This window comes from Eptatretus burgeri, chromosome 12 (assembly GCF_056783735.1).
Source record: "Eptatretus burgeri isolate ZD-2024b chromosome 12, Ebu_testis_v1, whole genome shotgun sequence".
NCBI lineage: Eukaryota > Metazoa > Chordata > Myxini > Myxiniformes > Myxinidae > Eptatretus > Eptatretus burgeri.
In genome coordinates, this window is record NC_140972.1 from 12,812,927 (window position 1) to 12,829,883 (window position 16,957).

Genomic DNA, 16,957 nt, shown 5'->3' on the forward strand with positions numbered 1-16,957 from the left:
GTACCCCATCCCATCCCTTCCACAGATCTCCTTATGTCCCTGCTCCCTACTGTTTTACTTCCCTCTCCCACCCCTCGTCTCCTCGCTTTGTTGTATGTTTTGTGTGTTAGCTCTTATACGAGCCTTCACAAAGTATACAAAAATAGCCTTGGGGGGCGGGGGGTCTCAGAGGGTCTTGGGTCTTCAAGGGTTTTTTTCAGGTGTCAAGTCTCTTCATGGTTATTAAGGGATCTCAAGGGTCTTGTGGGGTTATAAAGGGTCTTTCGGGTCTAAAGTGTCCAAAGAGGGTCGAAGTGGTCTGAAGAGGTCTAACAGTGGAGGAAGTAAAGGAACAGCTCGGTAATCTAAGAGAAGATAAGGCTCCAGGTCCAGATAATATGCAACCGAGAGTATTGAAGGTGGCTGAGCAGGTAAGCGAGATGTTAACGGATATTTTCAATTGTTCCCTGGAGTCAGGACAGGTGCAGGATTGGAGAGTAGCAAATGTAACGTCATTATTTAAGAAAGGATCCAAAGAAGAATTGGGGAACTATCGACCTGTTAGTTTGACTTCAGTTGTTGGGAAGGTGTTGGAGACGTTAATTAAGGACCAGATGAGGAACCATTTAAACAAATACAAACTAATTAAAGGTAGTCAGCAGGGGTTTACCAAAGGTAGTTCCTGTTGAACAAATCTTTTAGAGTTCTATGAAGCAGTGTCTGAATGGGTGGATGAGGGAAAGGCAGTGCACATAGTATATCGAGACTTTAAGAAGGCATTTGATAAGGTACCACATCGGAGGTTGTTTGCCAAGGTGAGGACTTGTGGAGTGGCTGATCAGGTAGCTAATTGGATTGCAAACTGGCTTAGTGGTAGGAAGCAAAGAGTGGCTGTGAGTGGGAGAATGTAAGTGGTGGGGTACCTCAGGGATCAGTACTCGGATCATTACTATTCAATATTAACATCAATGATTTGGATAGTGGGGTGAAGAGTATGCTTTCCAAATTTGCAGACGACGCAAATATTGGAGGTAAGGTGGATAGCGGAGGGGGTGGTGATCAGATACAGGAAAGTATTGATACTTATATCGATTGGGCAAAAGATTGGCAGATGGAATTTAACCTGAGCAGGTGTAAGGTGTTAGGGATGGGAAAGAACAATGAAAATAGAGATTACAGGATGCAAGGGGTAATTTGGAACGTATCACACTGGAGAAAGATCTGGGGGTGGTAATAGATATGGGAGGTAAGCAGGCAGCTATAGGTAAAGCAAAGAGGATTTTAGGTTGTATTCGGAGGGGGATCATTTATAAATCAAAAGAGGTGGTGTTAACATTGTGGAGGAATTTAGTGAGGGCCACAACTGGAATATTGTGTGCAGTTTTGGTCACCACAACTCAGGAAGGACATCGATGCCATAGAGAGGGTTCAATGCAGGGTGACTAGATTGATTCTGGGCCGAGCTCGATTCAGCTATGAGGAGCAGCTGAAGGAGACAGGGCTTTATTCACGAGAAAGGAGGCGGTTATGAGGAGATAGGATAGAGATGTTTAAGATAATGAAAGGTAGAGATAAAATAAGTGCAGATTAATTATTCAACAGAGTAGGCAATGGCAGAATCAGGAACGTAGCCTGAGAGTAAAGAAGAGGAGAGTTAAGATGGTAGCAAGGGAGGGGATTTTCACTCAGAGAGTGGTTAATGCATTGAATGGTCTCCCTGGAAAGGTAGAGGCAGCACAAACAGTAGATAAGTTTAAATTAGAATTAGATAGGTACCTGGAATTTATGGAGATAGAGGGGTATGGGGATGTTGGCAGGACGTGTGTGTGTGTGTGTGTGTGTGTGTGTGTGTGTGTGTGTGTGTGTGTGTGTGTGTGTGTGTGTGTGTGTGTGTGTGTGTGTGTGTGTGTGTGTGTGTGTGTGTGTGTGTGTGTGTGTGTGTGTGTGTGTGGTTGGTTGACGTGCTTCTCACCCAAGAGCCACCTTCGCCAATTACCACCCCTCCCCCCCCCAACCCAGAAAGAAGAAAAATAAACACAAAAAAATTTATTTTTTTTTAGTATTATTTATTTATTTGTTTTTCAGAAACATTGGTCTGGTGTTGATGTGGCGCAGGCATGATGGGCCAGACGGTATCCTCGTGTCTAATTCCCTTGTGCGTTTTGACTTTTTAATAATTAATTAGTTAATGCATCTCACATTCGGACCTCTATGGATTGTTCAGAGCAACGCATTTTATGTTATACTCAAACAAAAAATGTATGTGCCATGTGCCAATTGTTCCCCAGTCCCCCACCCATCAACACTCATTGTAAAAAAACACACACACACACACACACACACACACACACCACGTCCAAAAGGCCTCATTTAGCACTAATATGTCATTTTGAGAGTCGATTATTGCAAAAAGTGATCTGATGCACCATATCATGTAATTCCTTCATCACACGATCTTGGGAGCACTTTGTTTTTCCGATACTCTTCTGTAAGATGTTTGGGAGATCCAGTGACAATGTGACCCTAAAGGTGTTTAATAGCCGGGATCCAGGGACAATGTGACCCTTAAGGTGTTTAATAGCCGGGATCCAGGGACAATGTGGCCCTTAAGTTGTATAATTGCTGGGATTCAGGGACAATGTAGCCCTTAAGGTGTTTAATAGCCCGGATTCAGGGACAATGTGACCCTAAAGGTGTTCAATCGCCGGGATCCAAGGACAATGTGACCCTTAAGGTGTGTAATAGCTGGGATCCAGGGACAATGTGACCCTTAAGGTGTTTAATCGCCGGGATCCAAGGACAATGTGACCCTTAAGGTGTGTAATAGCTGGGATCCAGGGACAATGTGACCCTTAAGGTGTTTAATCGCTGGGATCCAGGGACAATGTGACCCTAAAGGTGTTTAATAGCCGGGATCCAAGGACAATGTGACCCTTAAGGTGTGTAATAGCTGGGATCCAGGGACAATGTGACCCTTAAGGTGTTTAATAGCCTGGATTCAGGGACAATGTGACCCTAAATGTGTTCAATCGCCGGGATCCAAGGACAATGTGACCCTTAAGGTGTGTAATAGCTGGGATCCAGGGACAATGTGACCCTTAAGGTGTTTAATCGCCGGGATCCAAGGACAATGTGACCCTTAAGGTGTGTAATAGCTGGGATCCAGGGACAATGTGACCCTTAAGGTGTTTAATCGCTGGGATCCAGGGACAATGTGACCCTAAAGGTGTTTAATAGCCGGGATCCAAGGACAATGTGACCCAAAAGGTGTTTAATAGCCGGGATCCAGGGACAATGTGACCCTAAAGGTGTTTAATAGCCGGATCCAGGGACAATGTGACCCTTTAGGTGTTCAATCACGGTGGGTCCAGTGTGAACGCTCCCAGTCCCACGTCTTGGTGCAAACGGCTCAATGTGGTTCTGGTCATTCAAAGTATGTGAAAGACCAATGGTGGATGTGGCTCTTGATTTGAGGTGTCCATGGTAATGTAATGAGTAAAAACAAAGATACAGATGGATAAATGAGGATGAGTTGATGCAAATCATGCGTGGGATGTGGATGTGGATGTGGTGATCAGGCTGTTTCTGATGCACCAATTGGCATGATCTTGCGTCCACAAACACCATTTTGTTCGGTCATGAGGCCAAATCATCAGCATGATGAGAATCATGGATCCAAGAATCTTGTCGACCTTGTCAACAGCCAGGTGTTTGTCCTGGGCGTCTCTCTGGCTGCGTTGTTACTTGGAGACGTTGCTCAGGTGACGATAATGAAAGGGTGGCCCCGAGAGACCGTGGGTGGATCCTGGAACGACTTTGGTGCACAAACAATCGGTGAAGCTATTCCCGCCATGGGAAAGGGCATCGAGGATGTACACGGCTCCACATCATATGGTAACGTGTATTGTTTATTGGATTACCTGCTCACGATGTATTTTACCTGTTACCTTCTTGTTTTACCTGCTCGGAGTTGTTTACCTGTAAATCCCAAATGGATGTAACTTCCTGCGCCCCCGACTTGGTTATAGACACCTGGGTGGGTCCGTGTTCGATTCAGGTTCCTATTTTATTTCCTTTTTCATGGGGTCGTTCTCTTTATGACATTATTATTTTTATTATTTTTATTATTATCATTATTTTCTTCAATACATTCTGGTCCATATGGCTTGTTACGCCGTTGTGTGTATGTGCTTGGACATGCACATGTATGTGTGTGGCATCATGACGTATGGACCGCTCTCTTGTTCCTCATGTGTCCAAATCGAATGAGTAGCGTTCCAAAGGGGCACAGAATCTCATCTTTCATCGTACACCCAATTGGAATGTCAAGCCGGCAGTCCTGCCTGATTTCTTTGATGGATGCAAAACATTCCATGGTGAGACTCGAAAAGAGTAGGCCAATGTGTTTTGGTAGCCTAGCCAAGTTTCCTGTTTGAGATTCAGCAGGAGATAGAGGTCGAGGGAGATGTGTGGATGTTCACCTGGATTGCGGTAACAGGTAACACAAACGGAAGGTAAACCGATAAAATTGAAGGTGTGTGGAGGCAGCACAGACACGATGAGCCCATGAGTCTTGTCCAATGTTAATGTTTCCTGCGGGTTTATCCAAGTTCTGCACCCCATGTTTATTCACAACACAAACGAACATATTGTTGAGGAGACACAAGCATGTTATATGGGTGTTTTATATATCTGTAAGCATAGTATATGGGTGTGTTTTATATATCTGTAAGCATAGTATATGGGTGTGTTTATATATCTGTAAGCATAGTATATGGGTGTGTTTATATATCTGTAAGCATGTTATATGGGTGTTTTATGTTTCTGTAAGCATGATATATGGGTGTTTTATATATCTGTAAGCATAGTATATGGGTGTGTTTTATATATCTGTAAGCATGTTATATGGGTGTTTTATATATCTAAGCATGATGTATGGGTGTTTTATAGATCTGTAATCATAGTATATGGGTGTGTTTTTTTTTATATATATATATTTATATATATTTATATTGTTGCGGTCTTCGCACCCGCCGGCGTGCGAACGGCCACGTAACTCGAATCGCGGCACGTCGCCCACCGGACGGACAATCCAGTCGTGACCCTCTCGGACTAACGCCGGGAACCAGTCACGGGTGGACCTTTCGGTCTCACCGCGATCGAGCCAATCAGCCCCCGCGTGGGATAGGGTTGCTCGCCAAATTCGAACTACCTAAGTACCCACGCGGAGGGTAGACCGGGCGATCGCACCTCGCCGCAGGTCGACTTCGGACACGGGCCACTTAAGCGACCCGTTCCGTACTATCAGAATAACCGAGCGGTGTTATCGTCGACCTCGACGGTTCGATTAATTATCGGGCGTATTCAGCCCACTACCAACCCTTTACGTGAAGCAAGATGGGGATTCAATGGAGGAAAAGACGAAGCGAAGCGGGAGAACAGTTCAACAATAAAGCACATTTATTCGCGACGAACGGAAAGCACACAAATACAATTCCACCAAATGCACACAAAAAAAGAAAACACAATTCCATTTACACAAAAAGCAAACATAAAAGTGAAAACACAGTGCAGAGCTAATACCGACTACCGAGCACACGGCAACACTTATACAATTCTACTTCACAGACGGCGCCGACAACACATACCCAAAACCAAGGAAAAGAAATGCCCCAAGAATGGGGCAGGCCTGAGGCCGAGACCGGGTCGGGCCTACCCGTCTGGTGATGAGACGCGGAGCGGCGATGGCGCCTCTCTCCGCGGGCCTCGTGGACAGTGCCTGGCAGGGGGTGGGAACGGGGCCCCCTTGGTCGCACTATCTCAGCGCGGGGGGAAACAGGAGGGGGTTGCTGATGCTCGGGGTTTCGAGGATCTTTATTATGTGCGACGAGCGTCTCCACCTCGGCCAGGTCGCGCTGTCGGCCTCCCTCGGGTGCAGCTTCCTGCACGACGCGAGCACCCCCTCGTCTGGTGTCGCCGCCTTTCCACCGCTCCGTCCCCTCCGTTCCGACTCCAACGCACACGACGAGCAGCTCCACCGCCCGCGAAGTCTTGACCCTCTGCTTCCGACTCTCCTCTTCTTGACTCTCCGACCCGTTCTTGTTTGCGACTCTCTCTTCTTGACTCTCCGACCTCGTTCTGCTGACTCTCTCGTTCCGACTGACGAACACCGTCCTTTTATCCCCCCGTAACTTCGCCTTTGACCCCCTCCCTTTGACCTTTCACCTCGCTCCCCATTGGCCCGAGAAAAAGTGGGCGTGAAGGCTTTTTGATCCATAAATTTGCATATATCGATCGTTCTGGAGGCGGGGCCAAATCGCCCCTCGCTCACCGATTGGACGGCAAAAAGTGGGCGTGTGTCGTTTTTGATCCGTTTTTGAAGCAGAAAATCCGTGATTTTGTACACGCTGTTCGACGCGCGTCCTACACGAGTCCAGCATCGGTGCCCATGAGTGGCGCGAGATGACGGTGATGCGATGGTGGCGAGTTGTGACGGTAAAGGTCGTGGCGGTTGTGGTGAAGCGGCGTTGTGGTCGGTGGTTGATGTTGTGGTTGTGATCATGGCGGTTGGTCCAAAATAAAGATAGTAAAAGAAAAACGGCTATCCTGAAGAGTCGCAGCTCGCATAAATGACATGTATTCCCACTAGACAACGGGTTTGGGCCTAACTACACATGCACTTACCGAGATACCTCACCTAAGGGACCTGAATGGTGGTTTGCGAATTTGGTAACCACAACACTACCCCCTCCCCTTTTTACAGACTCGTCCCGAGTCGTCAAATTTTCGTGTGCCATCATGTGTAGTTTTCCCCTAGTACATTTTACCTACGGATCCCTGAGTGCGACATTCATGGTATTTGTGTCCCCAAAATAAATAACCTAAGGGCTGCGTAACTACCTAAACAAACTCACTCACACGGACGACTTAAATAAAATTGCCGGCGCTAAGACAAACATGCCGGGGGCGCACTCATATGTACAGTACATCTTAACCTTAACTTACAAATTTTACACTAAACCATGGCCCAGGATCATTGAACTCTGCAAAAGAAAGCAGTTAGCAGGGAGCCAGGCTGCCCACATGCAGTCTCTGACTCAAACAATGCAGGTGACAGGGAACGTGGCTGGCTGCTCACACGCAGTCCAAGGCCTTCCCTTTTGAACTGAACTCAGTGAACCACAACGGTGCTTGGGCTGCACAAACGCAGTCTCCGTGCCAGCTCAAGTGGCACACGCAATGAGCACAACGAATGGATGGATGCAAACACGGTGCACGGGCTGCCACTGCAGGCCCGTGTTGTAGCTGCCAACAGGGCAGTTCTTGCAGCTTGCAAACTGTTGCTTTTACGATCCTGGCGCACATGGCAATGAACAGGGGGGGGGGGCAAAGCAAAATTGAACGGGGCTGGTGAACATGGGCAGTGGGCATGGCATGGCAAAGGCAGCAGGCAAACACAGCCCGCAGAAGAAGGCCGCTGCAGGCAAACAGCCCGCAGAAGAACTGGCCGGCACAGGCCTTGAAGTACCACAGCTGCAGATGAAGTGGCCGGCACAGGCCTTGAAGCAAAACACGGCCAGCCGATGGAGTTGGCTAGCCTTTGCCGTTCAGTGGAGGTTGGTGGAGGGAGTGCGGTGGTGCTGGCCACTTGGAAGTCGGGCTCGGACCTACCTACCTGTCTCCCTCCCAACCTATCGCCTTTGCCTGTCACTGTACATACCCACTCCCTTAATTTGTCAAACCCCAATTTAGCCCCAACTTATTTTTTTGTTGTTTTTATTTTTACTTCCCCTCTATAAATCGTCCCCTAACCCCCTTTATCGTCTTTGTTCGGCTAACCTATCCTGTCACCTAGCCTACTCCCAACCCCTACGTTCCCTTCCCGGAGGGGAACAAGGGAGAGCTAACGTCCTGTGTCGAGGCCCAACGAAGCCTCAGAATGGCCTCCCCAGAGTTCGGCGATCTATAACCCAAGTGGGTCCAGCGGCCCACAACGAGAGCGAGGGGATGGATGGTGCGGAGGGGTACATCTCCTAATCTACCCTATCCATTTAACTGTTAAACTACCCCGGGGCTTTCAACAAGCGCCTCTCGCTTAAACTATTGGTTCTAACAACCCAGATTCCCGTCGCCTGTGTTGGTGTCCTCACAATTTCGGGCCTCGCCCCCAATTTCTCTCTCCCGTGCCCTCACACGGTCTCCTGGCTGGGACACGTGGCTCTCTCTGGCAGGCACGACCCTCTGCCGAATCTCCCGCTATGGCACCCCCGGGCACTACACTGCCTCCGAGCCTACCAGCTCCCTAACACCGGGGAGTGCCCCCCATGGCACCTCCCCTGAAACGCACACGTGGCAGGCCGGCCTCCCGGGCCCTTTCCGAGGGTCACCCGTGCCCACTGCACTGGCCGCGCGGCTAATGGCGCCCCGGGCCCCCGCACCAAGCAGGCGCACCCGTGCCCACTACTCTATCCCGGCCCCCCATGGGCCCATGGCCTACCGCGGCCGACTAGCCTGGTGCCCGGGGTACCCACTCAGCGATACTCACTTTTCGCAGCCACGCTCCCAAGCCCGTCAACAGGGCTCCTGCACCCCTCCAAATGGGTTTCGAGCCTACATTCCCACCAACAGCAAAACGACCTCCATTTTTCAATTTGACTAACCCAGCTAACTCACTTTACTCTGACCCCGGGGTCCCTTGGGCGGGAGTCACTCCTCCCCCCAATCACTCATCGCACCATGCATTCCCCATTCACTCCACACACACAGACCCGCTGGCCTCACTCACTCAACAAGTACTCACCTCACAACTCACCAACTCTTCAACACACACACCGCTGAACTCTGCCATCCTTCTAACTACATCCCCTAACTAACTCGTGCTCCCACGTCATCCCTTACACTAAAGCACGTTCCTTTTAACACTACGTAGCTAAGCTACGTCCCCTCTACACATTCACAAGTCTGTCACTGTCTCCTAACTCAAAAATTCATTTTATTTCCCAACCTAAATCTGGCTACAATCCCTCTAACTAATCCATTCCACGGACTCCATGAGGACTTACCCCTGCCCCATGGAGTCGGTCTAACTAAGCTAACCCTTCCCCCTAACTAGTTTCCATCCTGTGCCCAGGTAAGGGGGTCTCCACCCTTTGCCCAGGAATCCTTTGCACCCGAAAGTGAGGCTTGCTTTTTTTTTTTTTCCCCATGCGCAGCACCTGCGCGGCAACTCAGAGCTCGCGCACTTTGCACCTGCCCGTGACGTCATGCAGCTGCACGTGTTCCTCGTCCCTCCTTGGACGGTGCCATCCGGCAGAGATACCCCTCCTGCCGGATTCCAACCACACGTGCAGCCATGACGTCACCGTGCGCAAAAAAAAACACAAGCCCCACGTCTCGAGGGGTTTCCCACGCGAACACATGTGCTTTTCCCGTTGGAGCTGAACACACACGATCGCGTGGAGAACCCGTCCGGTCCAAATCCATTTACCTGCCTAAACTTTGTCCGTCCGCGGGATCGGCAAATCCACCGCGTGCGTTTCCGGACCGGGACTTCACTCTCGCAAGCGAGCACGTGGCGGTCTCGTGCGTTGCACAGCACGAACCGCGTGCTCACTGCTGGGTGAACCCGGCACGGTCCTCGAAACAACCACAGCCGCTACTCGGCTTTCGTTCCTCCCATGTCGCCGTCGTCGCCATTCCACACACGCATACCTGCGTGTCACGACGCACACAGTCCACTCCATCACATTCACACGGGGAGACGCGGCTGCGTGCTCCCGCATGCCAACCGACATCTCCCTTACATACCGCTCTCTCACACACACGGTCTCCCTGGCACACAGCGACCTTGCACACGGCCGTTCACTCACGCGTGCCTCACTACTCACACAAACCATACTACTCACACGTGGTGCTCCATTCACTCGCGCGGGGGCACTCACCCGCGGTGCCTCACCCACACACGCGAGGGCACTCAACCGCTGTGCCTCATCCACACACCGTGCCTCATCCACACACGGTTCCTCACCCACACACGCGGGGGCACTAACCCGCGGTGCCTCATCCACACTGGCCGTTTCACTCACACACACGGCCTCTTCCACACACGGTGCCTCATCCACACACGGTGCCTCATCCACACACGGCGTGCTGGGAAGCACGTACTCCGGCACCATCGCCACCACACCAATCACACACGGGGTCGCTTCCACACACGGGGACGCACTCACACCTTGCACCACACACACAGGGACAACCATACTGGGGATTCGTGTCCCCACAAGGGTCTCCGGGGCCTCTATACCCCCCAAGCTCTCCGTGCACCCGTCCACAGCACCCGTCCCCTCAACCTCGCAAAACACGACCGAACTCACCTGGTCGTGACTCGCCTCAAGGGGGCATACTCCCTCCCCTCGTTCCTGGAGGAGGCCATCCCGCTGCTCGCACCGGGTCCCGACACGCTCCGCGAGCTCACGCCCATTGTCCTCCACTACCTCCGTGTGTGTGTGCGTCACTTACCCCGTCTTCATCGTGTAGTCTTCCCTCTATCGTTCCCATCTCCCGTGTCTCTGCCAACTCTTCACCCTTTACCTCCCTTGTCTCAACTATTATTTCTGTTGTCGTCACCTCGTGTCTCGTCTCACACGTTTTGGTCTCCCCATTTAATTTTTCCCTTTCGGTCATCGTCACGACCCTCGCCCAACACGTTCCACGAATTATTTTTTCACCCGCCTCCACCGCGGGCCTGTCAGCCGTTGCACCCCCACCCAGCTCGTTTGCTCCCACACGTGAAGTCGCCATTCCCAGCTCCCCGGTCACGGCCTTCATGCCCGCCTGCAGGCTTCGGCCCATGTTCTGCGTCTCACCCCGCAGCTTTTTCATTTCTTCCTTCATTTGCTGTGTATTCGCATCCATCGTCGTTTTCACTTCATTCATTTGCTTGTTCATGTCTTTCATTTCGTTTTTCATTTCATTTGTATTTGTATCCATCGTCGTTTTCACTTCATTCATTTGCTTGTTCATGTCTTTCATTTCGTTTTTCATTTCATTTGTATTTGTATCCATCGTCGTTTTCACTTCATTCATTTGTTTGTTCATTGCCGCCAGCATGGCGCATAGCTGGGCCATGTTGGATGCACTCAGCTGAGCCGTTTCGGCAAGGGTTGGGGAAGGGTCTTGGTGGAGAGGGGGGTGGGAGGTGTCATACACCGCGGCCGCTGCCGCACCCACCTCGGGCCCTGGGTTCAGTTGGGCGAGTCCGTGTTCCTGCACAATCAACATTTCCTGCTCGGGGATTCCATCCTGGACCATGGACTCTACATTATTACACATATACATTTCTTATACCCCCGGCTCCCGCTCGCCTTGAGACGCCATCTTGCTTCTCGTGAAGGGTTAATTTAGCTCGCTCGTAACTTGGAGGGAATCGGGGGTCGCTTCTCTCACCCCTGGACCGATTCCCGTGAATTTAATTGGAGACAGGACAGCCCGTTTTCCTGTTCTCCGATACCAGTGCCGCGAGGAGGGCGATGAATTTGTATCCCACTCCTGACACCAGTGTTGCGGTCTTCGCGCCCGCCGGCGTGCGAACGGCCACGTAACTCGAATCGCGGCACGTCGCCCACCGGACGGACAATCCAGTCGTGACCCTCTCGGACTAACGCGGGAACCAGTCACGGGTGGACCTTTCGGTCTCACCGCGATCGAGCCAATCAGCCCCCGCGTGGGATAGGGTTGCTCGCAGACTACCCGAACTACCTAAGTACCCACGCGGAGGGTAGACCGGGCGATCGCACCTCGCCGCAGGTCGACTTCGGACACGGGCCACTTAAGCGACCCGCTCCGTACTATCAGGAATAACCGAGCGGTGTTATCGTCGACCTCGACGTTCGATTAATTATCGGGCGTATTCAGCCCACTACCAACCCTTTACGTGAAGCAAGATGGGGATTCAATGGAGGAAAAGACGAAGGAAGCGGGAGAACAGTTCAACAATAAAGCACATTTATTCGCGACGAACGGAAAGCACACAAATACAATTCCACCAAATGCACACAAAAAAAAAGAAAACACAATTCCATTTACACAAAAAGCAAACATAAAAGTGAAAACACAGTGCAGAGCTAATACCGACTACCGAGCACACGGCAACACTTATACAATTCTACTTCACAGACGGCGCCGACAACACATACCCAAAAACAAGGAAAAGAAATCCCCCAAGAATGGGGCAGGCCTGAGGCCGAGACCGGGTCGGGCCTACCCGTCTGGTGATGAGACGCGGAGCGGCGATGGCGCCTCTCTCCGCGGGCCTCGTGGACAGTGCCTGGCAGGGGGTGGGAACGGGGCCCCCTTGGTCGCACTATCTCAGCGCGGGGGGAAACAGGAGGGGGTTGCTGATGCTCGGGGTTTCGAGGATCTTTATTATGTGCGACGAGCGTCTCCACCTCGGCCAGGTCGCGCTGTCGGCCTCCCTCGGGTGCAGCTTCCTGCACGACGCGAGCACCCCCTCGTCTGGTGTCGCCGCCTTTCCACCGCTCCGTCCCCTCCGTTCCGACTCCAACGCACACGACGAGCAGCTCCACCGCCCGCGAAGTCTTGACCCTCTGCTTCCGACTCTCCTCTTCTTGACTCTCCGACCCGTTCTTGTTTGCGACTCTCTCTTCTTGACTCTCCGACCTCGTTCTGCTGACTCTCTCGTTCCGACTGACGAACACCGTCCTTTTATCCCGCCGTAACTTCGCCTTTGACCCCTCCCTTTGACCTTTCACCTCGCTCCCCATTGGCCCGAGAAAAGTGGGCGTGAAGGCTTTTTGATCCATAAATTTGCATATATCGATCGTTCTGGAGGCGGGGCCAAATCGCCCCTCGCTCACCGATTGGACGGCAAAAAGTGGGCGTGTGTCGTTTTTGATCCGTTTTTGAAGCAGAAAATCCGTGATTTTGTACACGCTGTTCGACGCGCGTCCTACACGAGTCCAGCATCGGTGCCCATGAGTGGCGCGAGATGACGGTGATGCGATGGTGGCGAGTTGTGACGGTAAAGGTCGTGGCGGTTGTGGTGAAGCGGCGTTGTGGTCGGTGGTTGATGTTGTGGTTGTGATCATGGCGGTTGGTCCAAAATAAAGATAGTAAAAGAAAAACGGCTATCCTGAAGAGTCGCAGCTCGCATAAATGACATGTATTCCCACTAGACAACGGGTTTGGGCCTAACTACACATGCACTTACCGAGATACCTCACCTAAGGGACCTGAATGGTGGTTTGCGAATTTGGTAACCACAACAATATATATATATATATATATATATATATATATATATATATATATATATATATATATATATATATATATATATGCATGGGATATGGATGTTTTATATATCTAAGCATGGGATATGGATGTGTTTTATATATCTGTAAGCATGGGATATGGGTGTGTTTTTTATATCTGTAAGCATTGGATATGGGTGTGTTTTATATATCTGTAAGCATGGGATATGGGTGTTTTCTATATCTGTAAGCATGGGATACGGGTGTGTTTTTAAATATATATATATATATATATATATATATATATATATATTGTTACGTTTGAGGGGGGGGGGGTATGCATTCAAAGGGTAATTAGGATGTTTAATTAGGTATGCCATGCTGTTCGAGTTTACCAGGATCTCGATGTAATAAGTAGCAATTCAGTGGTGATAAGTTGTCTAGTAAATGTTCATTTCTTCAAGGGGGGAAATGATAATTGTCACGTAATTGGATAGGGACACGGGATAGGGTAAGTGTGTCTGCGTAAACCCCTTTTGGTATTCTCTGAAGACTGGCCGTGATGTCACAGGACAGTGCAGCGGATGGCTCCGCCCCGTGATCACGATTGGCAGAAGGCGACGGCGGTGGGCCAATAAACGGCTCGATTGGAAGTGACGAGGACCGAGGATAAAAAGGTTCTGTTCGGGGTCGAAAAGGAAGAGGAAGAAGATTACAACCAAAAGATCGTGTTTTTTTGGTGGGGAGGCTGTTGCGCGGGGAGCATCCTTCTTGTGCTGATTCGATCGTGTTCTTGATCGTGTCTTGGAGCCTTGCTGAGCCTCGTGCCTCACCTTGGTTGGCTCTGGGGTTCTGCTGACTCGGAGTACGGGGTCAAACGGCGGGCGGACCTGCCTCCCTCTCCTGCTCGCAACTTGGCGCCAGAATTGGTTCCCTGGCGGCTGTGAGCGGACTTGGGCCAAGACCAGGAGGTCGACAGCACCACGGTTTCTCCTGCCCCCCCCCCCTGACGAGAGCAAGGCCAGCTCGTCCGACGCCGATCCAGGGACAGTTGCGTCCACACCACGGTCCAGCCTGACCACCAGAAATAGCTACGTTTTGTGTGTGTGTGTGTGTGTGTGTGTGTGTGTGTGTGTGTGTGTGTGTGTGTGTGTGTGTGTGTGTGTGTGTGTGTGTGTGTGTGTGTGTGTGTGTGTGTGCTTGGCGCCTTAGAGGGATTGAGAACTGTATATTCATTGGAATTGTCTGTGTTTTTCCCCACGCCCGATCCCACACCATCCCGTCGAATCGCCCCGGATCCCTCTTCTTGCCAAGTCTTGTTATTTCTGGAAATAATAAAAAACAAATAAACATCATCAACTCAGTGAAAAGCGACTCGTGCCACCTTCCTCGTCCCGTTTGCGGTAGAGCGATTGGAACCGCCATGTTTGCGTTATAAACAAATAAACCGCCTCCATCGTTTCGGCTCATTCTACGTTGGCGGGACTGTTCAAGTCCTGTAGACGTCACATTGGTGTCAGGGTGTTGGATGTTCGAACCCCTCTAAATTATATTTGGTATCGGGAGAATATACCAAGATTAAAATCTCGCCACGAATTGGAATATAAAAGTACTACAGAAAAGCGCGCGAGCGCGGGAAAATTTTGGCGGGATTTTTCAAATTTAAATTAATTGGCGGCAAACGGGGCTTCTGCATCATGGCGGATGTGCAGATGTTTGAGGAGGAAGGCCACGTGTCTGGCAGCGAGTCGGGGGAAGAAGGGAGAGACGGGGGTAGGATTGGAACCTCCCCCATTCCGAGCGTGGACCGTGCTTCATCGCCCGTAACGGGCCGGCAGCGCCAGAAACCGGTGCGATGACGATCCAGACAATGTTGGAACGTTTAATAGCGGACATGACGGTACAAATCAATTTGTGACACAGAGGGCAGAAATGACGGCACAAATGGCAAAAATGACGGCACAAATGGAAAATCAATTCGTGACACAGAGGGCAGAAATGACGGCACAGGGGGCAGAAATGACGGCACAAATGGAAAATCAATTCGTGACACAGAGGGCAGAAATGACGGCACAGAGGGCAGAAATGACAGATCAATTGGGGTTAATGGGGGAACAGTTGGGTGCACGGATTGATTTAATGAGGGATGAATTGGGGGAAAAGATGGAGAAAATGAAAACTGAGATGCAGGAGTGTGTGGATGTTAAATTGGGGGAAATACAAAGCAAATTCGAGGCTAGATTGAAGGAAACAAAGGTAGAAATTACATTGGAGGGGGAAAATATACAAAAAAAATTGGTAGATAAAATTGATGCAACGAACATTCGGGTTGATAAAGTGGATGAAAGCCTGGAACGTCATCGTGCCTGTGTGGATGCTCGTATGCAGCTACAAGTTGAAGAGTGGGGAGAGCTGAGGAAGCAAGGGATGAATTTGGCGGAGGAGGTAAAAGGATTGGAGGCTCGTTTGGATGAACAAGATAAAATTATGAGCCAAGATGAAGTCTTGGATAAAGGCCTGGTAGAGCCGTCTTTTGTAAGTAGAGTGTCCGGGTTGGTTGAGGAGCAGCTACAAACTCGCGACGGAGCCTTGGAGGAGGTTGTGCGGGCCCAGAAGATCCTGCGGGAAGAGGTGAATCGGTCCATTCAACGTTTGGAACAGGAGGCAAAATTGACCCATGAGACCCTCACCACAAAACATCTTTGGCCACAGTGGGCTCCGAAATTGGATACGCAGCCACAAGGGTGTTTGATCCCTGGGCTGGATTCGGACAAGGGAGAAACTGAGAAGCGGGCCACCGTAAAAGTGATCCCCCTGGTAAATTTCGACGGGTCAGGGAGCGTTGAAGCTTTTCTGACGCAATTTGAGTGCATTTCCCGACTAAACGGGTGGAATGAGCAGGAACGTACAGGGAATTTGGTGGCAACGTTGCGGGGACCAGCCGCAGACGTGTTAAACGTGATCACGGAGGGGATGTTGACCAGCTCCCACATTTGTGAGGCGTTGAGCCGTCGGTTTGGTACCCTGGCGGCTGTGAGCGGACTTGGGCCAGGACCAGGAGGTCGACAGCACCACGGTTTCTCCTGCCCCCCCCCCCTGACGAGAGCAAGGCCAGCTCGTCCAACGCTGATCCAGGGACAGTTGCGTCCACACCACGGTCCAGCCTGACCACCAGAAGTAGCTACGTTGTGTGTGTGTGTGTGTGTGTGTGTGTGTGTGTGTGTGTGTGTGTGTGTGTGTGTGTGTGTGTGTGTGTGTGTGTGTGTGTGTGTGTGTGTGTGTGTGTGTGTGTGTGTGTGCGCTTGGCGCCTTAGAGGGTTTGAGAATTGTATATTCATTGGAATTGTCTGTGTTTTTCCCCACGCCCGATCCCACACCATCCCGTCGAATCGCCCCGGATCCCTCTTCTTGCCGAGTCTTGTTATTTCTGGTTAATAATAAAAACAAATAAACATCATCAACTCGGTGAAAAGCGACTCGTGCCACATTCCTCGTCCCGTTTGCGGAAGAGCGATTAGAACCGCCATGTTTGGGTTATAAATAAATAAACCGCCTCCATCGTTTCGGCTCATTCTACGTTGGCGGGACTGTTCAAGTCCCGTGGACGTCACTATATCTATATATATATATATATATATATATATATATATATATATATATATATATATATATATATATATATATATATATATATATATATATATATA

The 16,957-nt window shown here is 50.4% G+C and overlaps 1 protein-coding gene across 1 annotated transcript in view; it reads left to right on the plus strand.

Moving 5' to 3' along the window:
* Positions 1-3,484: 3,484 nt before the first annotated feature.
* Positions 3,485-16,957, plus strand: part of LOC147015117 (choline transporter-like protein 5) — a 200,938-nt gene continuing 187,465 nt past the window's right edge. Inside the window, exon 1 of the mRNA XM_085849565.1 lies at positions 3,485-3,873. Within this exon, the coding sequence (XP_085705691.1) occupies positions 3,582-3,873 (292 nt within the window). The 5' untranslated portion in view covers positions 3,485-3,581. The remainder of the gene's footprint in view (positions 3,874-16,957) is intronic.